The 27,622-nt window shown below is 34.3% G+C and overlaps 1 protein-coding gene across 1 annotated transcript; it reads right to left on the reverse strand.

Annotated features, from left to right (window-relative positions):
* Nucleotides 1-1,590: 1,590 nt before the first annotated feature.
* Nucleotides 1,591-7,870, reverse strand: LOC139491904 (arginine kinase-like). The gene is made up of 6 exons (XM_071279828.1): nucleotides 7,314-7,870; nucleotides 6,542-6,801; nucleotides 5,428-5,576; nucleotides 4,969-5,134; nucleotides 3,484-3,664; nucleotides 1,591-1,844 (listed from the first exon to the last, which is right to left on the reverse strand). Exons 1-6 carry the CDS (start codon nucleotides 7,459-7,461, stop codon nucleotides 1,690-1,692), a joined length of 1,059 nt encoding a protein of 352 aa, XP_071135929.1. The 5' UTR covers nucleotides 7,462-7,870; the 3' UTR covers nucleotides 1,591-1,689.
* Nucleotides 7,871-27,622: the final 19,752 nt, after the last annotated feature.

Raw genomic sequence — 27,622 nt, forward strand, 5'->3', positions numbered from 1 at the left:
AAGCGTTGACCGAAGTACATTTAATCACAAGTCAACATGCTGCAATTCAGCAGTTGTTACTTGTCGTTGATCGATAAAAGTCCGGCTTAAAAACCCCATTTCCTTTGTATCGTTGTGTTGGATGTTCGCTTTCCTCTGGTCAGTTTCTATCCTAAACATTGCAACTTTTGACATAGTAAAGGTACATCTCTAAACACTATTTTTTAATTACATCTTAAACACTTCCAGTAAAATATTTTGATTAGATTTTAATTTTTTCATATTTATACTTATTAAGTTTTTATTAAGGACCCCTCAAACACATCATTTGTAGTTTGGTCCGATTTTTACACTCATACATAAAATAGAGAATGGAAATGTGGAATATGTCAAAGAGACAACAACCCGACCAATGTGTAAGGCCATCAATAGGTCTGCAAAACAGCTGAAGGCCACCAATAGGTCTGCAAAACAGCGAGAAAATATCAACATAAAAATGAAACAAAATTAAAAGACATGAGGCTCCGGACTGTGGACAGGCGCAAAATTGCGACGGGGTTAAACATATCTCTAGCTAATGTAGATTAAACAAACACACGGCAATACGCACAGTAAAACTCAATTTTCAAATAAGTCGGAGTCCAATGTCAGAATAGGCAACAAAGGAAACTAAACAAAATGACAATGATACATATATTAACAAAGGACTACTAGCAGTTACTGACATGCCAGCTCCAGACCTCAATTAAACTTGTTGAAAGATTATGTCCTTATCATATGAAAATCAACCACAAATTCCATTCAATGATTATGGTAAAGTATCATACCATCTAGCCTAGCATCCTGACCCAATCTAATACTTTGTCGAGCAGTGATCATGAGTTTGTGTTGTGTTGTTCGTTGAAACATATGTTTACCGTTTTCAATGTAATCGTGGTGCTCGCCGCTTCCGCTCATGTTGAAAATCAATAAATCTACCCAAACACTTGTATGCCTTTGTTTTAGTATTTGTACCATGACATTGTCATATAAAAAAAATATGGGTTGATAGCCAATGCAACAACTCTCCACAAGAAACCAAATGACACAGAAATTAACAACTATAGGTCCATATATGGCCTTCAACAATGATTAAAGCCCAAACCGCATAGTCAGCTATAAAATGCCCCGAAATGACAAATGTAAATTTAACCGAAAAACAAATATGTAACACATCAACAAACGACAATCACTGAACTACAGGCTACTGACTTGGGACAGGCACAAACATACAGAATGTGGCGGAGTTAAACATGTAAGAGGGATCACAACCCTCCTCCTAACCTGGGACAGTGGTGTAACGGTTCAACATAAGAACGAACTATAAAAATCAGTTGAAAAAGGCTTCACTCATCAGATGGATACTGTTTACACAAATAAAATACATCTAACAAAAACACAGAGTGGACGTGGCGGGTCCATTTGTTTTCGATTTGTGAGTTTGAATGTTCCTTTAGTATATTTTGCCTCTGTTTAACATTGTGTTATATGTTTTGATTTGTGGTTAATATTCTACATCTGGTCTGAAGTGATCATACAAAACAGCATTGCCTGTCTAAAATTAAAAATAGATGATTTTTGCCGACTTTATTTTGATCATTTTTAACAAGAGTGAGCGTAAATATCAACCAAATAAATAAACAGTGCAATTGTACAGTTCTATCGTTGGGTTTAGTTGTTTCCGTCGAGTTGTCTTTCCAATCGGATAATTTCCTCTACTCCTTTCCTCATTTCCTGGATAGCCTCGATTTCAGTTAGACCTAGACGACGTTTGTTGGAAATATCATAGACTCCTCCCTTGTTTTCTGTGTTTTCTCCATCAGTACCTAAATAAATAGATAAATAAAAAATTAAACCATCAACCAATTATACTTTAAATAAAGGCAACAGTAGTATACCGCTGTTCAAAACTCATAAATCCATGGACAAAAAACAAAATCGGGGTAACAAACTAAAACCGAGGGAAACGCATTAAATATAAGAGGAGAACAACGACATAACACCGAAACGTAACACACACAGAAACGGACCAAGCATCAGACAAAACACCACGAGAATAACAAATATAACATGAAAACCAAATACATGAATTTGGGATAGACAAGTACCAACAAGTACCCCAACAGTTCATATATATAAATATTTCATTTTACTTGTAATTCTTACAAAATTCTAAAGAGCAGTGTAGCAATCACAGGCACTTGTTTCAGAAAAAAAATTTCCACTATATAAAGGTAATGGTATAGAGGATTTTTTTTTCTGAGACAAGTGCCTGTGGTAGCAATCGACCACCATGCATGTCACGACTAATCTCCAATCGGCAATCCTCGGATGAATCCGCTAATCTCCACGGAATCGGCCGAATTGTGAAGAATGGACCAATCTCGGAACACCAATTTGAAATACTAAAGTAATAAATAGCAATTTTGTTTAAACACTAGAACACACCCGTGATATCACGGGTCCGTGACTGAATTAAAGTATATAACTATGGGCAAGCCTTATTTTAGTATTAGTATTGTCATCTGATAAAGTCATGCCGAATATAAGATACACAGCTTTTCTCTGCTTTCAAGTCTTTCTGTTTGAACCCGTCGAACTGGAACTTATCAATTATTGGTAATATTAATTATTTGGAAAACAAAAGGTCCTGCAATGGAGTATTTTTTAATCAACAGCATTGTCCTATATAAGTTATAAGTAAAGTTGAATTCTTTGCTTCGCTGTTTTACGTCATGCCCACTAACAAATTGAAAACTGTACCTATACGCCTTATTTTTAGTCTAGATTTTTAGTATTCGTATTGTTATCTTAGAAAGTCTAACTGATTAAAATACTACAATAGGTAACAATTTTACAATTTAGTAGTGTCAACCCTGTGGTTATGACCCGTGTATATAGCATATTAATCCTGAATACAACGTTTGGTGGTGCGCCTGTCAGATGCGGAACGTACATATAAGGTAATAGGTAACAGGTGAATATACTATTGGTATCGGTAGCGGACTCGACCCGGAACTTCTTCATTATTGGCAATATTAATTACGTGGAAAACAAAAGGGCCTGGAGTGGTGTAATTTTTAATCTACACCTTTGTTCTATATTAGTTATATATATAAAGTTGAATTCTGTGATTCGTCGTTTTTACGTGATGACGGCTGACAAATTGGACCTCGTAATTTTAGTATTATAGATAACATAATTCATATTGTGCCTTTTAATTTTAGTTTCTAGTTTTTCAGGTAAAAACAAATAAATAGCAAATACTCCGTCATATAACCTCCTCTTTAATCTCTTTGTTTATTTTATAATCTTCAGACGAGAGGATGGATCGAAAGATTATTGGCATGTGGCCTAATTTAATACATTTATCTTCCAATATAAGTTTTTGGTCCAGATTAATAATACAGACATAAATTTAAACCACACAAATATCAATCAATTTATTTTACTTTGAATACCAACCTCTTGGCTGTAAATTAAGTTTTTCACAGATATCTTTGAAGTCTGGAGTTGCTGACAGTTTTGGAATTTTGATGTGTACACTGGCTCTAAGAGTGGTTCCCAAGTTTGTTGGACAGAAAGTTAGGTATCCAAGTTTGTCGTGATGAGCAAATGTCAATTTCTTTTCCATTTCTTTGATAGCCTGAAAATGTTTTAAATGATTTAATTTTGAATGTAACATCATATATGTCTTCTGATTTACTGAAGTTTTTGTTATATCAGCTCATGGACAGAATAGGTCATGTGACCGTGACGTCATCAACGCAGGTTATTAAACGTCACCGTGTGCACCAAATTTTCTTATGTTATTTCCTTTATTGCTGTTATTTTAAAAGGTGAAATCATGTGTTAGTATTACTATACAATTCGCCGTTCCCGAATCTGGCTATCGCTTTCTAGGTTATATTTGTGATTGGTTAACATCATCATAAACAATAAAAATGCAACCAATGAGTCGACGTTACTGTCATTTTGCGGTACAATCAACAGTCCTAGCTGCATGGTGCACTCTATAGTAATACACTAAGTATGTTGGTCTAGAACAAAGCAGCACATGCAGTAAATATCTTGAAAATATTTCTCTTTTATAAGACATTAATTTGGAAGAAAATTGCCAGTTCATTCTACATTTTATCAGTCCACCAGACAGTTCTTTGGTATTATTGAAATAATCACTAAATGTGTATGTCATTGTTGAACATCTCATGTTGATTTTTTTGGTAAAATATTTGTGACTTACACAACAAAAAGGGTTATAACAAGAACTCTATGTTCAATGGATATTTTAACATGATATCGTCTGCTAGAACGTAGATGTACGTAATAGTTACGCTTGGCTATATTATGTTTGTAAATCAATCAATTAATCTATCAATGAAACATTTTTTTTAAATTTCTCTTCAAAATGTTGTGTTTTTCTCAGTCATTTGTGGACTAACGGTTACTCCTGTATCTTGTAATGCTAAACTTTATATATATAAGTCTGAAAATTACACCTAACAGTGTTAGAGTAAGATTTTCTACTGACAATTTTTTTTTGTCCGTCCCTCAGCGGAACTCGAACTCACACCTTTGATACACTATAGCACCAATCGCTGCTCTAGACCACTCGACCACATCCGCTATATATATATATATATATATATACACAACTCGTCTAAACATCAACCCAACAATGTTAGATCTGTAAATTTGCTTTCGCAAATTTTTGGTTCTTCCCTCGCCGGGATTCGAACCCATGCTACTGTGATATCGTGACACCAAATCGCCTGCACTGCAGCCGTCCCGCTATACCACACGACCACCTGGGCTCTCATAAAAAGAGCTTTCGCTGGCCGTGTGTTACCTTTCCACGTCAGTTTTAATCTAGCGGCGTACTGCAGTACATGATATATAAGGCATGAAGATGTATATATATATATATATATATATGGAACTATTACTTACATTGACCAATCTGGTATAAATTTCTTTGAGATTTCCTCCTTTCTGCATGGAGATGAGACGGAGATGATCTTCTTCATTGACCCAGACGAGGAAAGTTTTGTTTTTGTTGAAAAAGATTCCTCTTCCAGTTGGCCAGTCATTGTAACCACCAGCAGATCTCAAACATCTATTCAGTATAAATATAAATTTATTTTAATCATAACATACGATAGGAATAAACAACATGCAGTTAGCGCCAAACTGTGTTTGAGATTGTCCGACCGAAAAAGAAAATTGACGTTTTTTTTACTAGATTTTCAACTAAAAAATCAGAAAATTTCTGTTTGACTTATGACTTTTTGTCTGACATTTTGTCAGTAAGACAGAGTTTAGACACACAAAAAAAAGCATGAAATAATCAAATGCATACTAAATATGCCATTGGCTTCTTGGTAACTATATATATAATTTGATACTTACGAATCGTGGTCATTAAACAAGAAATGGTCAGCTGTGAGCTGGGTTTGAACTTCCTTGGTCATTCCTTCAAGTGGGAAGTATTCTCCAGCCAGCTCTCCAGTCAGACTGTTCAGTGCTGCTACAGATTGTTTCTCCATTTCAACTTTGTCCTAAATAAAAAAAAATGGGCAATACAATTTAATTTCATTGAATACAGTTTTTTTCAATTTTATTTACAAGTTGCATGTAACCAGCTTTTAAAATTCAATATTTTCATGCTGAACAGCATGCGCAATATTAGCAATAACTAGTACAAATAAACAGTAATGACGTTCAGTATATTATCAAACAACCTTCAAAGAGGCATCACAAGCCATAAAAAGAAATTTTATGAAGTAAGATTGATTTAGTCGAAATGTTTTTAGTAAAGACTGCTTTGAAACCGAATTTCTCCATGTATTTCATATTCAGTGTATCACAAACTCTGTCTGACAGACAAATGTCAGACAAACTCTTTCCGTCAGACAGAACTTTAAAGATATTTTGGTTGAATACATAGTAGAAACGTTAAAATTTCTCTTTCGGTCAGACAAACCATAAACAGTTTGGCACAGACTGACAGACTATTGTTTAGTTCGGTCAGACAAACCATAAACAGTTTGGCACAGACTGACAGACTATTGTTTAGTTAGATTCTTCATCTTTTTCTTTCAGCACAAAGAGGCCATGACAACAGATAGATATAGGAAGATGTGGTGTGAGTGCCAATGAGACAACTCTCCATCCAAGTTTGTTTTTAATTACACAATACATGCTTTGTTCTGATCATTTGTATCATGATTTTTTATTCTGTGTTTTTTTTTTTATTTTGTCACAAATCATAATATATACATGTAAATGATTCATTGTAAAACGATACAGTTTCGGCTGGACCGAATTCCTCAAGTCACAGGTTTTACATCTGACATTTACATTGTTTTTTGTTGGTTTTGTATGAATAATATTATTAGCAGTCTTCATTATGAAGTGACGAAATTGGAGAGTTATATTTTAATTTATGATAAATCAGAAGAACAAAGAAATAATCGCATACTAAACTTTTTAAGCTTTATACATTTGACGATTCAAAAATTACCTCTTTTGAACTGACTGGTGGAAAGGCAAAAGCAGCATGACTTCTTCCTACTCTGACACGTGTAGACAAGATGTATTCGTTTTTAGGATCGAGATCGCCAAATCCTAGGTTGCTGAGATCCCCAAAGTCTGGCTTAGGATGTTTGACTTCTGGGACTTTGTGGTAGTCTTTGATGACTGGGTGGAGAAGATCAGCGAAGGTGTCGTATCCCTCTGGGTCACAGGCATACACACCACAATGACTGTGCAAGTTTTCGCAACCTGTTGAAAGGAAAAACATAACCAGTTATTATATCGGTTCATGAGTTGGCACGAGTGGAAATATTGAAAATTAATGCAATTGTCTGAATTGATACAAAACATAAACAGATTTTTTTTGGGGTGGTTGAAGACTAAAACACAAATAAAAAATAGATAGAAAGCAGCAAATTTAGATCTGGAAAGACAAGATTTTGATCAGGGCGATTTGCGGAATTGTGGAACCGTAGGCTTAGCTCCTTTTGAATATCCTTTTGACAATTTGGTTCCCTAGTTCCGCAGCTATCACACACCAATTATGCTTTCAAATTAATATTATAAATATTCTATTTCAAGGATTTAAAACAGAAATATTTGGAAGCTTTGACAGTAGTGGCTAGTGCTTATCGTTCTTGGGATTTTTGTCCTTGAAATCAAAGTCAGTAAAGTTTAAGTGAAAAATATGTTACAAATCTCAGAAAACTTAAGATTGTGAAACACGAACCCACAATACATTTTTATAATATTAAACAAACCTGATCTGATGCAGTCTGCCAAGGTTCCACCAAGTTTGCTTTTGAGTCCTTTCAATTTGTCGTAAACATCTTGCGTAAGGTATTTTTTCAAAAGAGAATGGCTGTCTCCTTTTTTCAATTTGTTGTACAGCTCGTCAAGTGATGCCATGGTAAAAAAAAATCAAGTAAACTGAAAATAAAAGAAACTAAAAATTAAACAAAACTGATCAGCAAAAAAACAACCAAACAATAAACGGCTTAGCGTCGGCAGGAAGTGATGTAAGACAACGTCAGGCTATTGTGACGTAAATTTAGTTAAAATTCTATCACAAAGTCGGGAAAACCTAGTGATAAGTTTTGCATTTGAATTTGAAGCATAATTACATTTACACCAATTACTAAAACACAGAATTCGTTATAAGAAATGCTCACATCAACTTAAGTACGAAAAACTTTCTAACTTTGTATTTTAAGATTCTTCAGTCCTCTGTTTTAATCCTGATTAAGTTTCTAGCCAACAAATCTTTAATTCCTCTGTAAATGTGTATTACCGTCACGGATTAGAGTAAAATAAAACTGGTTGCACTTTAATAATTCGGTATAAAGTAATTAATCTAACCTTTAAATATGCTTACACATACAAAACTAATTCAATAAATGTCTTAAGTCGCCTATTACAAAATATAAGGCTGCAACAAATTTAAATATATTGATAAGAAGGCAGATAAACGGGACAATAAGAAAACTTTTGAAGGGCATTTGGGACGTGTGCAAGACCATTCCTGCGTAAAACCGTATAAGAATGAACATGTACATTACGAACTACATTATTTTGGCGAATTTCCCTCATGACGTGTGAACAATTTGATATCATGCTTGTTAAAGTAGAAATAATATGATCACAGTTTGCTATATAGAGACCAGAAGGAACTACTATATAATAACTGAAAGTGCATGTGTATTGCATTGCTTGAAAAAAGTGAAATAATAGCATTGGAATGTCTTGGTATGGACAGACACTGATTTTATAAATCCAATTCATTGTTTTTCTGTTTGAAACAGACTTTAAACTGCATGATAAATTGATTAGTTGAGCTGAGCTGTTTGAAATAGGAAATTTGTCTAACGGAAACATATTTTATTCAAATTAGAAGATGTGGTATATGACTGCCACTCACTGACACAACTTTTCATCAGAGTTCATATGACATTAAAGATAACGAGTAAATGTCATTGCACGGCCTTCAACAAAGTGACTGCACAAAACCTATCAACAAAGTCCGCTATAAAAGGTACCAAAAAAGACAAATGTCGTGTGTACACAGTAAAACAATTCAAACGAGATTTATGTACAAAACAATGAACGAAAAACAAATATATGATACATAGCAACAAATACACAGCTCCCACTGAATTACAGATTTTGGACATGCACATATATACAGAATGGGGCGGGGTTATATATAAAAGAAGATGTGGTCAAATTGCCAATGAGACAACTCTCCATGCACAACAGATCAAATGACACAGAAATTAACGATAATAGGTCACCGTACGGCAGTCAACAATGAGCAAAGCCCATACCGCATAGTCCGCTTTAAAAGGCCCCAAAAGGACAATTAATGTAAAACAATTCAAACGAGAAAACTAACGGCCTTATTCAAGTACAAAAAATGAACGAAAAACAAATATATAACACATCATAAAATGACAGCCACTGAATTACATGCTCCTGACTTGGGACAGGCACATGCATATACATAATGTGGAGGGGTTGAACATGTTAGCGGGATCCCAACCCTCCCCCTAACATAGTACAGTAGTGTAACATTACAGCATAAGAACGAACTATAAATATCAATTAAAAAGGCTCAACTCATCAGATGTTTGTTTGCAGGCCCCAGCAATCCCCTCAACCTGGGACCCGGCATGTGTGTTCTGATTTCGAATTCAGCATGCCCTTTTATATTTATTATTCAACATAAACTACCTATGATCGAAAACAATGCATGTTCATTTGCATTTTTCTGTGACAATTTTTGCGCAATGTCCAGCGTCAAATATTTCTGGCAAATTCAGCACATGTAAAAAGTGTATGCTGCATGTTTAATTCATGCATGCAAAGTTCTAAATATGAGGCAGGTGATACCAATCGAGGTTTTTTAAATTTAAATATTATTTTTATTTTCTCAATACATGCCAACATTCTTTTAGGTACACTCACTCACAGGGACACCATTTGCATATATAAGGAATTTTATAATATTCTCGCACAAATTATACACAATATTACATAGTTAAATGAAATTACAAAAGCAATCAGCATATATATTCGCCGCTGAAGACAATATATTGAAAACTGTACTTTTTATGCCCCACCTACGATAGTAAAGGGGCATTATGTTTTCTGGTCTGTGCCTCCGTTCGTCCGTCCGTCTGTGCGTTCGTCCGTCTGTGCGTCCGTTCGTCCGTCTGTGCGTCCGTTCGTCCGTCTGTGCGTCCGTTCGCTTCAGGTTAAAGTTTTTGGTCAAGGTAGTTTTTGAAGAAGTTGAAGTCTAATCAACTTGAAACTTAGTACACATGTTCCCTATGATATGATCTTTCTAATTGTAGTTCCAAATTAAAGTTTTGACCCCAATTTCACGGTCCACTGAACATAGAAAACGATAGTGCGAGTAGGGCATCCGTGTACTTGGGACACATTCTTGTTTTTGGTAAAATTTGGTATCGAAGGTCGTCTCTAATCAAAATAAATTAGTCTACACTCGAAGAACTATATGTGATCGCTTTACTTTTAATGCGTTGTTGTTTTTGTCACAAGGATGTCCTTCTTATATTGTTTTCGGATAATTCCCGAAGTAGTCAAAATTATCACCTTCACGTATTTATTGTGTGATCACTGTAGTTCAAAAATATTCCAAAATGTTGTTCCAGTCATGTACAAATTATATTGGCAAAGAAAAACGAAAAATATCAAGACTCATGGTTTTTCGTTTCTTTCATAAGCATGCAAATAGTAAACATTTCACAGAGGTATAATACTGTTAAATTATTCATCTCTTATTTTATTGATTTTTTTTATTTACATTGTATCATATATATTTGTTTGTGGCATAACATCGTGGCCACAAGCTAATTGTTTTCTGTTTAGTATTAAATTTATATTAAGATCCATTTTGTTACATCTTGTGATCAATTTTATTTGGCAATCGCCAATGGCAGTCAGCAGGGTTAAAGAACATCAGTTGTTCGACCTGTTAGTCAAATGCGTCTTGTTTAAATATACTTTTTTCACTTTTTTTGGTCTTTTGGAAAATGTTGTTTGTGCTGTATTTAGACCCTTCTACAATACAATTTGTTTTACATGCACACGTATAAAAATTGCGGTTTTTATCCAACGTAATCATAGGTTTGAACGTAGTTTTCAATTTAGACTCGTTTATATTTTTCGTTTGGGCTTGTATCATATTTTCCCTCCGGTGTATATGATCCGTTCATCCTATATTGACTCTTAAAATTAAAGAGTCTATCTAAAAATGAGGGTACTTTTTCTAAAAATGTGGGTACTTTTTATATGGCCTCCTAGTTATCGACTCCTAGAAGTCGATATTAAGAATTGAACGATGGACAGTTAGTGCGTGAATTTTTCCTGATAGATAGATAGATAGATAGAGAGATAGATAGAGAGAGAGATAGATAGATAGATAGATATAGATATAGAGAGAGAGAGAGAGAGAGAGAGAGAGAGAGAGAGAGAGAGAGAGAGAGAGAGAGAGAGAGAGAGAGAGAGAGAGAGAGAGAGAGAGAGAGAGAGAGAGAGAGAGAGAGAGAGAGAGAGAGAGAGAGAGAGAGAGAGAGAGAGAGAGAGAGAGAGAGAGAGAGAGAGATAGAGAGATAGAGAGATAGATAGATAGATAGATAGATAGACTCTAAAAACTATTACGAGACGTGAATAATCAAAGTTTATTGATTGGTTAGGACAATCCAAACCTAGTAAATGTCCTTCAATCCCGTAGAGTATCGGATTTGTACTCTCTATTTTAGCAATTAGATTTTGCCTGGTCATTAATCATGCATATTCATGATATTGGTATACAGGTAACTTTTATCTATAAATAGTCGAATCTTCTGGAGTTTCGTAAACAACATCGTTAAACGATATATACTACTTCATAACGTGTGACCTCACGTGTGTGGTAAAATTTGTTGATTGATGCACGTGGCTGTTCTAGTAAATAAATTAATCTACAAAGCGAGAGCACTTACCATTTTCATCAGCTAAGAGTCGACTAGCCCTTTTTGAAAGGCTTATGCTTGTTACATCTTGTGATCAATTTTATTTGGCAATCGCCAATGGCCTCTGAGCCAATGGCAGTCAGCAGGGTTAAAGAACATCAGTTATTCGACCTGTTAGTCAAATGCGTCTTGTTTAAATATACTTTTTCACTTTTTTGGTCTTTTGGAAAATGTTGTTTGTGCTGTATTTGGACCCTTCTACAACGAAATTTGTTTTACATGCACACGTATAAAAATTGCGGTTTTTATCCAACGCAATCATAGGTTTGAACGTAGTTTTCAATTTAGACTCGTTTATTTATATATATTTTCAATTTAGACTCGTTTGTAAACGAGTCTAAATTGAAAACTACGTTCAAACCTATGATTGCGAAGGTTTTCATCAAACGCAATGGAGAAAATGGCAATACTCTATTGACGCAAAACGGAAATATTGAGATAGCGTTTTGTGGGAATTATTCATATGCTGGTCACTGTATTAATATACGCATATTAGCATTACCAAGTGTCTATAATTGCATGAAAAATTAGACATGGAATAAAGCAAATGGTCGAGTCGGTAATTGAATTCACCAGACGAAACATACATAGAGGCTAGAGGAAAATGTCAATGTTCTGTGAAACAACTGATCATAAACAAACTCGCATTCAGAAGAGTTTTTATAATGCAAATATTGTTTTTAATAGATTACGTAATGCTTTACATTCTTTGGGAGCTACCATTTGATTTTTATGGGGGAAGGGGGGGGGGGGGGTGCTAGGATATGCTCTGATCCTGTCCATAACGTTATAGTATGGTATTAGTTTTCTGTTTTTGCTTTTTCCAATCATATTGTGCATAATATTGTTGTAAAATGGTGCCCTTTATGGGTTCTTGATTGGATTAATAAAATTGTCCTGCATTTGTTTTTTAGTTGCAATCTCTTTATGCTTTTTCTATTTTTCACTGTATTCGGTCCTGTTTTTTTTTATTATCCTGATTTACTTTTACATAAATTGTGATCCTGCATTTTATTTTGCAAAGTGTCTCATCCTACCTTTTGTTTACTCAAAACTTCTGTCCTGTTTTTTTTTTTCAAGTTTCAGGCATCCTTGCCCCCTCCTTTTCTCCCAAAATCCACACACGCCTATATCAAAACCAAATGGTAGCTCCTTTACAACACATGCTATTGCGTTATCTCAATTGTAATCATACCACATCTTATATATACCAAAAAGACGATGTGGTATGATTGCCAATGAGACAACTCTCCACAAGAGACCAAAATGACACAGAAATTAACAAGTATAGGTCACCGTATGGCCTTCAACAATGAGCAAAGTCCATACCGCATAGTCAGCTATTAAAGGCTGTTATGCTCATACTGATAGCCCTGCAGACAAGATTGAATGGGTACGTAGCTATGAATGTCATTCATATTGTACTTGTACCAAAGACTTCTTAGAAATGCAGACAAAACAACATATTATAAAAGTATGATATATTCTCCTGATTGATGAATTACCCGATTTATGTAACCATGCCTTCAACCACCCCCTTAATTGGTTCTATAGTAACATAATTGATTTGTATATATATTAATTGAATCAGAAGCACACACGGACCGACAGACGGACAAATCCCTGCAACATTTGCAATTTGGTATAATAAATATTTGAATGAAAAGAAAAAAAGAAATAGGTCGCAGGTTCGTTTATAGCCTATCATGCAAATTTAGTTCTGCATCAATAATGCATCAGCCATATCAAAATTGAGAATAGTAATGGGGAGTGTGTCAAAGAGACAACAACCCGACCATAGAGCAGACAACAGCCAAAGGCCACCAATGGGTCTTCAACGCAACGAGAAAATCCCGGACCCCGGAGTTTGGTCTCACCTGGGTAAATAAAATGTGTACTATAGTTCAGAGAAATGGAGGTCATACTAAACTCTCAAAACATATAAATGAACTAAAAACTAGAGGCTATAAAGAGCCTGTGTCGCTCACCTTGGTCTATGTGAATATTAAACAAAGGAAGCAGATGGATTCATGACAAAATTGTGTTTTGGTGATGGTGATGTGTTTGTACGTCTTACTTTACTGAACATTCTTGCTGCTTACAGTTATCTCTATCTATAATGAACTTTGCCAAGTAGTTTCAGTGGAAAATGTTAGTAAAAATTTACAAATTTTATAAAAATTGTTAAATATTGACTATAAAGGACAATAACTCCTTAGGGGGTCAACTGAACATTTCAGTCATGTTGACTTATTTGTAAATCTAACTTTTCTGAACATTATTGCTGTTAACAGTTTATCTCTATCTATAATAATATTCAAGATAGTAACCCAAAACAGTAAAATTTCCTTAAAATTACCAATTTAGGGGCAGCAACCCAACAACGGGTTGTCCGATTCATCTGAAAATTTCAGGGCAGATAGATCTTGACCTGATAAACACCTTTGGGCCAGGTGAGCTAAAAATCTTGACTTACAAAGGCCAGACGCTCCTGACTCGGGACAGGCGCAAACATGCGGCAGAGTTAAACATGCATGTGTTGTGAGATAACAACTAGACAATTAAACTAGACATACACGATAAAATGTTCATTTTGAGCAATTAATCCTCGACAATATTCTTCTATTCTTAGATTGGGTAGCAGTACTTTATATAAAATAACATCTTCGCTAGCAAATGACTACGATCTGATCCCCCTTTTTGGAATAGAAGACCGGATCGTAACCGTTGGCTAGCGAAAATGATAGAATAAGCAGATATCCACTACAGTCCAAATGCGGTGGATTTCATCTATTATAGGTCATCATACGACTTTCAAAAATATGGTAAAACCCAGTACAAAATAGTAAGCTGTAAAAGGCACAGCAATGAATAAGGTGATATGACAAAACAGTCAACGAAAATATATTATATCTATCAACCACGCAGAAACCATTGCAGAATCAAATACTCGTGCTTGCATGGCCAGGCGCATATGAAACGTGACTGGATTAAACATGTTCGTGATCAATTTTCCTTGTAAATATCATGAACAATTGATATACAGTCTGGTGGAGATTCCAATGGTTTCGTGGAACCCATGTTATAGTCAATTGTTTATGGCAAACGGTAAGAGGGGATATGCGTGTTTTCAGACACATTCTTCTTTTGGTTTTTTTTAGAAATTGGCTTAAACTAGGTTTCAGTAACTGTGAGTACTACTCTCAGATCTGTGCATTGCGTCTTTTGTGTTTTTGTTAGTTGTTTATGCTTTTTATCGATCTGTGTTAATGTAAAAAAAAATGTGGTTTGATTTCAACTGAGACAACTCTCAAGGCACAAGAGACCAAATGATACAGAAATTAACAACTAATAATAGGTCACCATACGGCCTATAATAATAAGCAAAACCCATACCACATATTCAAAGTCCCGAAATGACAAATGTAAAACAATTCAAACGAGAAAACTAACATAGATTTATGTACAAAATAATGAACGAAAAACAAAAATGTTACAAAAAAAACAAAAAAACTATTACCACTGAATTACAGTCTACTGATTTTGGACAGGCACAAATAGAATGTAACGGGGTTAAACTTGTTTAAAGGCACCAACCATACCCTAACTCGGGACAGTGTTGTAACAGTAAGAACAAAAAATAAAAATCCTAGCTATAATTATACATCTAACAAAAAGACGGGTACTTATACATCCCCACAACAAAAGACACTAAGTACAGAACTGAGAGTACTCGCAGTCAGTTACTGACAGCTGTGGACGGGTATTTATACATCCCCACAACAAAAGACACTAAGTACAGAACTGAGAGTACTCGCAGTCAGTTACTGACAGCTGTGCATGGACGGGTACTTATTCACCCCGACAACAAAAGACACCAAGTACAGAACTGAGAGTACTCACAGTACTCAGAGAGAGTACTCTCAGTCAGTTACTGATACAATGTAGCTAGTCAAGTTAATGCCAATAACAACTAATAAAATAAGTCACGTATCTACGACTAAGCCCATTTCAACTGATTTTTATAGTATTTAGAACTGTTTACGTGTAAAGAGGGTGTAAACTTAATTGTTGTTGTTTGCGTCGAGCTTTTTCACGTTCTTTGTTACTTGTTTGGATCTATATTGTAAATTAATATTGATAATGCATATCCAGTGTTTTTCATTCCATGGAGCGGAAATCAAATGGAAATTACGCATTCTTGCATCTATGAGTATTATCTTTATAAATATTCTTGTATTGCACGACACTAGCGTAATGGCATTATAGTGCACACTTTAATATATACAGTGAAATAATTTGCATTGAAATCTTTATCAAACGTCAATAATATTCTAAATTTATTATGTATGCTGAAAATGATTTCTATCTATATGTATTAGAGAGCATATACCGCTTCTATCTACTTTGCAGAATCTAGCTATAAGAAGTATCTTTTTTAATTTGTGTTCATCTTGACAGTGAACCGTTTGTCACTGAACTATTAAAAAAAGGGAAGTAAGACATCGTCACTTTATTAAAAGATGAGCTCTCTTCAATTTGGACAGTTGTGTAGTGTTACTGTAGCTAAAGTCGTTTTCCAGTTGTGTTGAAAGAGAGTAATGTATTTGTAATATATACAAAATTAGCATAATGTACTGTATACACTATATATAAGAAACCACAATCAAATTTGTGAAAAAAAACCAACACACAACTGTTGTTCTGCGTGTTGTTTCTTCAGTAATGTATGTTAAATATCAGATTTGTAGGTATTTATCAAACACAATTATAATACAAAGAAAATGGTAAACAACTCACTTGTAATGTAACTTGCAAGGTCGTTGTGGGTTTTATATGTTACATGTTTTTTTCTTAAGTTATCTCTCTTTGTATAGTGCGCTTTATATTCTAAACATAGAAATAGATATTCTACGCTATACGTTTAAAAATACCATTGAACTTTGATTAATCTGATTATGTCTTGGTATATTGAACAACTTTCAAATGCACATATTTCTTGTTTCTGTGGAAAATACGTGTGAAATGTAATGCTCTGCGTATGACCTTCAATCTCGTCCTCTAATATATCTGCTTTTCTAAGCATTTAGTTATATGATCTTAGATCTAGAACTCGCCTTCTTTTTCTCTTTCGTTAATTATAAAGGATTTTTACATGTCACAAGTAACGCAAGTTTTCTAAAACATTGAAGTTCGTACTTGTTTGAATGATCGTTGCTCAGTCTTCTTATGTTTTGTTAAGTGTAGAATTTAGAAGACCAATATTTTATTCCTAATTATGGTTAAATACATATATATGTCCATGTTACACTTATAAGGACGAGGAGGATCAGATTTATATTCTAATATTGCAATAATTACTTCAGTAAAATTTTCAACTGTTAAAATTTTAGTATTCAAAAAGCTTGACAAGCCTCGCTCTTTAAATTTAAATAAAAATGGAACTGTCTTGAATGGAGAAATAAAGTAACACACTTGATGCAGTGGTTGAATCTATAATGTAAACGGTAGAGATATCATCGTATTTTGCTCGAGGATACAGACAGGATTGTAGGAAACCTAACAAATGTGTGCATTGTTCTTTGTGGAATATGATTCATTATGCCCCCATAAAGACGACAGCTTCATCGTAACTCTGAAGCCAGGTTTTACTTGTTGATAAAATGAATGTTGATAAATAGGAGTCTTTTCTTTGCATCTAGAGGAGCCATTGCCATAACGTTGTTTGTAAAGACATGTTATTAATTTTGGATACTAGTGCAGTGATATAGCATACAATCTCGGTTTAAATTAAAAGGGAACATGTTTTCACTTCGCCACATTATGTATGTGCCTGTCCCAAGTCCGGAACCTAGGCTGGTCATTCAGTGATCAGCTATTTCGTTTGAAAATTTTGACATTTTTTATGTGTGGGCTATTTACAGCCAACTATAAGTTATTGTGTTTTCTTATTGTTGAAGGCTGTACGGTGGCCTACAAATGCCTATAATTCCACACCATCTGAACTTTGATGAATAGTTACTTTGACAATCATACCACCTATCCTCATTTTTATATGGAAATACCTTTTTTTATATGGAAATACCCTTTTTTATATGGAAATACCTAATGTTCAGTAAAAATGTAGGTAGTATGTGAATAAAGTGATTTTTTAAAATGTTTTCTCAACATAAAAAAGCCAATTTTCTAATTTAATTGATTGAAGGAAAACTCGATCACCCATACACAATAATAAAGAATATTGCCAATTAAACGTTAGATGATATACTGAAAGTATTTAATGAAAATTCAATCAAGTGCGAAAAAAACCGAATCCTGCATTAACCGAGAACCTGAATAAACCAAACATGTTCTTAGGCACCGTCATACCAACTGTATGCGTTGTGAACCTGATAAAACCTGATATAACCGATTAAAATATTAAGTCCCGAAGAGGCTCGGTTTAAATAGGTTTCACTGTATTATAATTATTCATATAGATGGAAACTCCTGACATATTTTTCCTCGGTCTAATTTCAAGTTGGTTAGGAAATTAGAAAATTTATGTACCCATGAAAACCATAAAATACCTTTGATCAACCTGGGTCATAAACAAAAATAATTTATAAACTATAATAAATTTTATATAGGACTCTATAATAAATCTTACTTCTGTATATCCCAATTTCAATGGAAACTAATCGAACAAGTTGAGAGACTCTTTGGTATTCTACATCGTCAGTCTAGTAACCTGTAACCACTGTCTTTCAAGTCCACAAAGAGTGTTTGAACTCTGCAGGGTACATTTAGCCTTTTAAAAGTCAACGTTATACAAGAATATACCTCTACAGCAATAAAGAAAAGCACACACACATCTTCATTAGCCTATAAACACTGAGATCAGTGCACGTTCATATTGCGTTCAAAACTTCCAAAGATCGGTGGTTTTCTCTGAACACCAAATATCAATCAAGCATTAAGTCAGATTTCGTTTAAATTTTGTTGTCGCAGAAAGCTCGACGACATAGGAATTGTGATCCGGCTGCGGTGTTTTCTTATCTCTACATACCCGCCATACATTCTTTTGACTTGACCTCATTGCATGGATCAGTGAACAAGGTTAAGGATTCGTGCTCAAGCCCATATATCAGATACCATAAGCAATAGGTCTACTTTATTTGGTGTATAATGAGATGATTTTAAGGTGTGCATTTCCAACTGGCAGATGTCATCTGACTTTGGCCTTATTTTGTTGGTTCAATGGTCAAAGTTATGTTTTTGAATAATATAATTTCTGTATGCAAAATGTGTATGGACATATTTTATGATGTACATGTCAGTCTCGCAGGTTTTATTGGACATTGACCTCATTTTTACAGTTCATTGCTCAATGTTAAGTTTTTGTGTTTTGGTCTGTTTTTCTTAACCTGTAAGCAATACGTCAACTACATTTGTTATATGGAAGAATTGTAAGGTCAATATGTCTGTCTGGCTGGTATCATCTGGCCATGACCTTATTTTTAATGGTGAATTGGTCAATGTTAAGTTTGTTTCTTATATACTATTTAGCAATATGTCAACTTTATTTAATGCAGAGATTAATTGTAAGATGTACTTGTTTGCCTGGCATAGTTCATCTGACCTTGACATCATTTTCTTGGTTCATTGGTCAATGTTTAATTTTCTTAGTTAAGTCTATTTCTTAGAAACTATAAGCAATAGGTCAACTATATTGGGTGTGTATTCTATGATTGTAAGGTGTTCATGTATATATTTCTTGTATCGTTTATATAAATATGACCTTGACCTCATTTTCTTGGATCTTGTTAAGTTTATGTGATACGTGTAGTAAAGCTTTATATTTAGGACTATCATCATGAGATCAATGGTCAGTAAAGACGGCGATACATTTTTAGTGTGAGCACTCTTGTGTATAGGGGTAATGTTTACATCATTCAAAATATTGTATTTTATCTATCATTAGGTGTAAATTGAATGGTTTAACAACACCTATTATATTTGATTTGCTGGCAGATGTTGAATATATTTTTTTCAAATGTTGGCATAGGTTGTAGTTTTTGCATATACATATATTCGTTGTAATTGTTCATGATTTGTAATTGTCATCAGCTACAATAATTAAATTTGTTTAAATGACAAAAATAAAGCAGATAATGTGAGATACTGTATTAAGTCTTTACACGCTTTATTTAAATTTCAAAGTTTATTGTCAACATTAAGTTTAACTATTATATTGTACGGAGATACATTATATTTTATTTGTGGAGTGACGACTGACGGAGAGACGAATAGTGGCACAGCTGATTTGACTAAGTGGCATGAGACGAAGAGTGGCACGGCCGACTAGACTAAGTAGCATATCGAACAGTGGCACAGCTGACTAGACTAAGTGGCACGAGACGAACAGTGGCACAGCTGACTAGACTAAGTGGCATGAGACGAACAGTGGCATAGCTGACTAGACTGAGTGGTAGAACGAATAGTGCTAATGAACTGTTGAAGTATTGAGGTGAATGTTTAATACTAGCAGTACCGATAAGTTGCTGCATGTCGGACTAGAGGGAAGACTCTGTTGAAATTTGCTCTTACTATTTCACTTTCTAAAAGGGTCCTTAAAACATGTGGTATACATACGTAGATGTTAGGGTGGGTTGGATGGGGGTTGATCATGAGAATTAGGAATTGTAGGACCTAATTTTTGAAGCTAAATTGAATGTAAATTTTATCCTAATTCATTTAATTCTTTAAGGGAGGAGCGCAGGGTGCAGATTCAGGCACCTGGTTCAACTGTTGACCGAGAACTAGCCATTTCTCTTCGCCTTCTTTTCATCAAGTTACAATGTACTACCATAGTTTGACATATGGGTACGGATACCTTACTTATGATTTTAACCGGAAAAGTGGTTAGTCTGTTTTCCCGTTTGAATGGTTTTACACTAGTAGTTTTGGGAACACTTTGTAAGTTGCTGTGCCAAGGCTTCGTGTTGAAGACCTTACTTTGACCTATAATAGTTTACTTTTATAAATTGTGACTTGGATGGAGAGTGGTCTCATTGGCAGTCATACTGCATCTTCTTATATCTATGTATTTCTCCTAAGTCATGCAGGAGCATTTAATTCAGTGGTTGTATTGTATTGTTGTTTATCATTATTTTGTACATTAAGAAGGCCGTTCACTTTCTCATTTGATATGTTTAATATTTGTCATTTCGGGTCCTTTCATAGCTGACTATGCGGTATGGGTTTTCCTCATTATTGGAGATCGTATATGTAGGACCCTTAAGTTATCGCACTTAAACGTAGGCCATCGCACTTTATCGTGACTATTGCGTTTTAGAGAATACATCGCACTTTAGAGTCCTACGTATACATACTGTGATCTATTATAGATGTGTAATTTCTGCGTATTTGGTCTCTTATGGAGAGTTGTCTCATATGACAATAATACCACATCTTCATATTTTTATATTAACCAATTTGCAATTGCCTTTTTAAAATTAGAAAAAAATGATAAATTGTTGTGAAAAACATCCCTATTCCCATTAAAAAATAAAATAAATTTGGTACGAAAGACATAATTTTTTTTGCATGGCCATAGAGTAAATTGTAAAGATCGAACGTGTCTTCGTTCTTATGTTTACTGTTATACCACTGTCCCAGGTTAGGGGGAGGGTTGGGATCCCGCTAACATGTTTAACCCCGCCACATTATTTATGTATGTGCCTGTCCCAAGTCAGTAGCCTGTAATTCAGTGGTTGTCGTTTGTTTAAGTGTAACATATTTGTTTTTCGTTTTTTTTTTTTTTTTTTTATATAAATAAGGCCGTTAGAATTGATTTACTTTTGTCATTTCGGGGACTTTTATAGCTGATTATGTGATATGGGCTTTGCTCATTGTTGAAGACCGTACGGTGATCTATAGTTAGTAATTTCTGTGTCAGTTAGTCTCTTGTGGAGAGTTGTCTCATTTGCAATCATACTATACATTCTTTTTTTTATATACACCGTCGCCACCGCCAGATTTTAATCTCTATGAATCGCATTTTGCGGCAATAGAAACGAATATTAGCAACTCCAGTTCAAATAAAGGGACAGGGAGGCAAACAATCGTTAGGATCTTCATTAAAGGAAGAATCTTTATCTTTTTCTATCAAATTTCGCGGGTCAACACGTATCTGGAAACAGTTGCACTGCATCCATAAATAGCATTGAAAGTTCATTGTCTGATAACCAGATTATACAGTTGACCTCTGTTCCTTTGATAAGATGGTACTTGTTTCTTTTGTCCGATTGATTTATTGATAAAATTTACTCGGACAGATCTTAGAAAGAACAACCCGTAGTCAGATCCAGATAATTGATTGATGTTCACATTGAATTTTCAATTGAATTTTCAAACGCGGTGTATTTAGCTTTATGTTTACAAGTAGAACGAATGGCCATGAAAATCGAATGCTTCATTTACCGACCTCAAAATAATAACATTGTATTCAGGTTAGGATCAATAGTGAAGTAAAATCGAAATCAAACAATTAGCTGAAAAAAATATCCCTCTTTAACAAAGTGCACCAATACAACGGAGAAAGATCGCTGTCAAAACGCTTTAGACATGATTAATTGTGGTCTTTTCAGATCAGACAAAAACACTTTAAAAACAAGAATGACATATTTACGTTTCTTATTCTCTGTTTGTTTAACCATGTAGATAACATTTAAAAATATTCCAGGTTCACAAAAGACGTTCTTAAATTAAAACTGGCTAAGATTTTCATATGTGTTATAAATCTACTTATCTCTTCTGTTAATTTGAAAAATTAAATACCAATTTAAATACTTAATCTTTAGGCCTTTTAAATCTAAAATTCAGATAGCGCATTAACTTTATTATTAATTTGTCATAACATTTCGTTGCTTAAAAATAATATTATTTAATTGGTTCCAGTTTATAATTTATTTGGATATAAAACTTGTTTACCTCGTTCGATATTTTTTTATTCGTGCTATTTAAAATCAAAATGAAATTAATAAAGTCTATATTGTGACTCTTATTTAAGAAATGTGCCTGTGTCAAAAGAATTCATACGATTGTATATCGAATCTAATATTACAGAAAGCAATGAAAGTATAACCACTACAACTGATTCTCATGTGACTGGTCCAGGATTTAATATGAGCTCGAGGAAAAGGGGGGTGTTGTTGAGCGTAAAAAAGAGAGATTTTGTTTGAAGATTTTCTGAAGAATTTTTTTTTTTGGTCAGATCATGGATTTGTATAGTAAGGCAGCAACCATTTGATTTTCTGGTGGGGGGGGGGGGGGGGGGGGGGGGTGCTATGGGTTTTTTTTCTGTACAAATTTTTTTTTCGCCTGTGGCGAAAAACAATCTATTTTTTTTAGGACAAGTCGAAAACAATTTTTTTCTTTCAATTTTAGCATTACATATAGTGGCAGCTGAGGGTGAAACAAACAATTTTTTTTTCTCAGAATCAAAAACAAATTATTTTTTCTCTCCAAAAACTGGAAACAAACTTTTTTTTCCAAAAAAAACCATAGCCCCCCCCCCCCCCAGAAAAATCAAATGGTTGCTGCCTAATAATGTTCTTACTATACAAATCCTTGGTTAGATTAGTTGTTAGGCCCAGTACGCCCCACTAAAATCCTTCACTGTGCTGATCGACAACCAAACAAATAGGGACAATATACAAAACGACAAGTTCTTTATTGACTCTGACGACTTACCCTTATAACATAAATAACAACACTTGTTTCCACGCTGTATAATTTAAGAAGTTCAGTATATAGCATAATTCACGGTACTGATCATTGTAAAGACCCGTTGCCACTATCATAGTTTTCTGTTACAAGTTTTCTTGGTCAAAGATTTTGATGGTTTTTTTTATAGTGACAACCGACCAAAAAAACCTTGACCAAACCTTTCACGGACTTAAATGAAATAGAATGAAAGTCGGATACACGTGAAGGGGAATTATCCAATCGCAATGCAGTTGTTTTTCGTCCAACCTAGGGGCACTATGTTTTTCGGTTTGTTCGTCCGTTCGTCCGTCTGTCCCGCTTCATGATAAAGTTTTTGGTCAATGCACTTTTTGACGAAGTTGAAATCCAATCAAATTGAAACTTAGAACACATGTTCCCTATGATATGATCTTTCTGAATTTAAAGCCAAATACGAGTGTTTATCCCCGTTTCAAGGTCCATTGAACATGGAAAATGATAGTGCGAGTGGGGAATACGTGTACTAAGGACACATTTTTATTTAGCACAAGTTTTTGATGAAAAAACATTGACAATGTTAACAATTGAGGTGACTTGGAGTGGTCAAAGTTAACTTTGAAAATGACAACTGGACTCAATACAAAATCCAACTTAAAAAACAAAATGATCAAACATTTTATATAACCTGAATTGAATGGACTAATATTTCTCTAAATTGAGTTTCAACTTAGTAACAATTAACGAGTAGAAAACTAATATAAAAGCTAATAATTGACAAAAGTACATTATAAATCATGTTAAGAAGGTAAGATTGAAGTGAAATGTCACTAATTGTAAAACAAATTGAAACTTGAAACTATAGATATTAAGCTTAATTGTTTGAAACTTGAATTAAACCCTCAAACACATAAGGCAGCAACCATTTGATTTTCTGGGGGGGGGGGGGGGGGGGGGGGGGGGGGCCGGCGGGCTATGGTTTTTTTTTCTGGTCAAATTTTTTTGAGGGTGAAACAAACAATTTTTTTTTCTCAGAATCAAAAACAAATTATTTTTTTTCTCCAAAAACTGGAAACAAACTTTTTTTCCAAAAAAAAACATAGCCCCCCCCCCCACAGAAAATCAAATGGTTACTGCCTAAGTACTAACGAAATCTCTACAAATGAGTAATAGTTTAAAATATACAATTGTAGTTAACAAAACGTCCTAAAAGGAACAAATCGAAGAAAAAAATTCCATTTCACAATGCGACATAATTATCTAACGTATGCCTAATATAATGTAAGTCTTGTAAAAAAGTAAATTGAAGGAATATGGGGTATTTATAAAAAAAAAAAGATGTGGTATGATTGACAATGACACAGAAATTAACAACTATAGGTCACCATCCGGCCTTCAACAATGAGCAACGCTCATGCCACAGTCAGATAAAAAAAAGGCCCCGAAATGATAATACGTAAAACAATTCAAACAAGAAAACTAACGGTCTAATTAATGTACAAAAAAATGAACGAAAAACAAACATGTAACACATAAACAAACGACAACCATGCACTGAATTACAGGCTCCTGACACGAGACAGGCACATACATACAGAATGTGGCGGGGTTTCTTTTGTCAATGGTGTCTGCTGTAGAAATTCATAATAGCACAAATGGTGTAACTGTATATCTATTGTGGCTGATATATGACATACATTTTGGACAAAAAGGCGATACAATTATTGCTAAACTGTTATGTTCTTATGAAATGTCTAAATACAGAGAATGTGCAATAAATTAGTACTACTTATGAATGTGTATCTTTTGTCTGTGTATTGTATATGTTATTGTTTGTACGCTATATGCCCTCCTGGTGCCCTAATTTGGGGAAAAAAAGTATTCCATTCTATTCCTATTCTATTATGTACCTTAAGGTCTACATTTTATTGCAAAGAGTTAGCATCTGACAGTGCAGACATTTTCTTATCTAACACAACATTTATACATTTTTATTAAAAATAGGGAGACATACAGTCAGTTCCAAGAAAAAAAAACTATTCTTGGCTATCAGAGGGGACAGGGCTACTTTTTGTCAACCTCTTGTATGCTCCCGAAGGGGTTGCGTTAAAGAATTTAGAAAAAAAAGCATTAGGAAGGGATTCAGCCCCTCTCTCTATCCGTTGCTATGAAGGCTTAGGGTAAAACGGTATGCGGACATACAGATTAAATAATGCTTTTTAACCGACAAATAGCTTACATTGAATGCTTAAGTTATTTGAGGTATACATGGTATAGTCGGCAATTTATCGTATCTGAAATAAGTCTCGTGGATTAGGAATCGTGCATATCAAAATATGAATCATTTTCTAATTTTATAATAAAAGATTTATTGCATGCATATGGGACTGTCTGTTTATTTACATAGACAACCTGTGCAAACAGATACATTAAAGAAAAATCAATGACATAAACTATAAATTAAGTTAAATAAAATCTTTAAACAAAAACGATTGACATAATAAAAACAATTATAAACATTTATAAAAGATTAACAGAAAAAAATCAAGAAAAGAAACAAAAGTTATATATATATGAGCAACACGCATTTTATAATACTGATGCGGTAAATTGTATATGAAGCGCACCCAGATTCCGGCAAACATAGAAAGAGTTCAAAAGCAATATATATATAATTCTTTGCAAAAGTTTATGAACTGCACAAAGTATGGATAAAAATACACGATCAACAGAACTGTCAAAGCTTAAATCCTTGTATCAAACCACTCCACCGCGGTATCTCAGCGGTTGAATCTTCATCAATGCAAATAAATGATTTCAGATATCTGAAAAATCGAAATAGTTCACAATGCTCCTGAACAAATCCGAATAAAAGATGCTCCGAATGTCTGTTCCGAAAAAAAGTTATAATATTTATCATTATCACTTACTGTGCTGACCTCCACTTTACAAGATCACTAGCAGGAATTCCAAACTTCTTTTTCTTATTGTCCGTTCCACGACTGAAGAAGAAACCACAAGTTGGTTTCTCTTCCGTAAAAAACGGAGCTAATGAATTGACAAGCACCTTTTCACCTCCAATTATGACATACTGTTGAGTTTTACCGGCTTCTTTCGATTGTAGCAGACTTTTCGAAAATTCCGGATTCGACATTGTTGTTGGTTCTCGTTGGAATCTCTGAAAATGTCTGGAATATCTTTTAGCGCCAAGACCCAATCTTTCCAATCTTCTGTTTTCCAATCTTTCCCACGTTAAAGTTTTTGGGCTTGGATTAAACTCCACTAAGTGCGGATATAGATCCGACGAATTTTTACTAACGTTTGGCTGTTGGCTTACTGTAGCCGGCATCGCCTAACGGATTTTATCTGTGTACGATTAACTTTCCTCTTTGGAATTAGTATTAATGTCGGTGTTTTCGTTGCTAACGAGGCCCGTGGTAGATCTGGGTAAATTTTAAATCTATGTAGAAGATTAAACCGATCGATAACAGTAGGTATTTACAGCTATAGTACTTACTCGGGCGATTTTTAACGCTTGATGCACTCCACGTTACTATGCACTGATCATTGTGTGTGCCTCCAAAATTGATCCTATTATTATGGCTATTTAATTGTGACGTCATCAAACTTACATATTTGGCTATGAATAAATTAACGAATATATACTTTATTCGTCCATTGAAAAATTGATGAATTGATGTTTTGAGGTCTTTATGATATCAAGGACTTTGAGTATTATATAAATATGTAGACCATAGATTTCACCCAGACTCTTTTCTGATAAAATCAAAGTTTGTTGTAGAATACAATCGATAATATGCACCTGGTAGTTTACACCAAATGTAAGGGGGGAAACATCGCCAAGTCCTTAGAATTCAGCAGACTATTTTACTATACTATTATACAAAATGTAGTATAATATTTCCAGAATTCAATAAATAACGAAAAATGAAACTTGAAACTTGTTATGTTGGGGCCAGGGGACGACTTTAACTTGATATTCATACCATCGGGTAGCAGCATTTTTTAGCTTCTATAGCAACTGACAAAATTATATAACCATTGATTGGAAAAAATATAATAACCTTACAAAATTTGCTACATTAAAAAAAAGACCGCTAGACAGGGGAATTTTTAGCAATCCTGCAGTTAAAGAATTGACTTCAGACGCGTATTTAGGAGGGGGGGGGGGGAGCAAATCCTCCTTTTCGTATAATGCATACACCTCCAAATGTTGCTTAGTTTGGGCCCCTCCCTTTTTCAAAATCTTGGATCCGCATCTGATTTATAGTAATTCGGCGGTAAAG

Source organism: Mytilus edulis, chromosome 10 (genome assembly GCF_963676685.1).
Source record: "Mytilus edulis chromosome 10, xbMytEdul2.2, whole genome shotgun sequence".
NCBI lineage: Eukaryota > Metazoa > Mollusca > Bivalvia > Mytilida > Mytilidae > Mytilus > Mytilus edulis.

What these genes read in the sequence shown, in the direction of transcription:
- LOC139491904 (XM_071279828.1), bottom strand. Translation starts at nt 7,461, where the DNA reads ATGGCATCACTTGACGAGCTGTACAACAAATTGAAAAAAGGAGACAGC. An exon ending in GGCAGACTGCATCAGATCAG is followed by an intron (nt 6,802 to 7,313) that starts GTTTGTTTAATA and finishes TCCTTTCAACAG; the next exon opens with GTTGCGAAAACTTGCACAGT. An exon ending in CACCAGTCAGTTCAAAAGAG is followed by an intron (nt 5,577 to 6,541) that starts GTAATTTTTGAA and finishes TTTTTTATTTAG; the next exon opens with GACAAAGTTGAAATGGAGAA.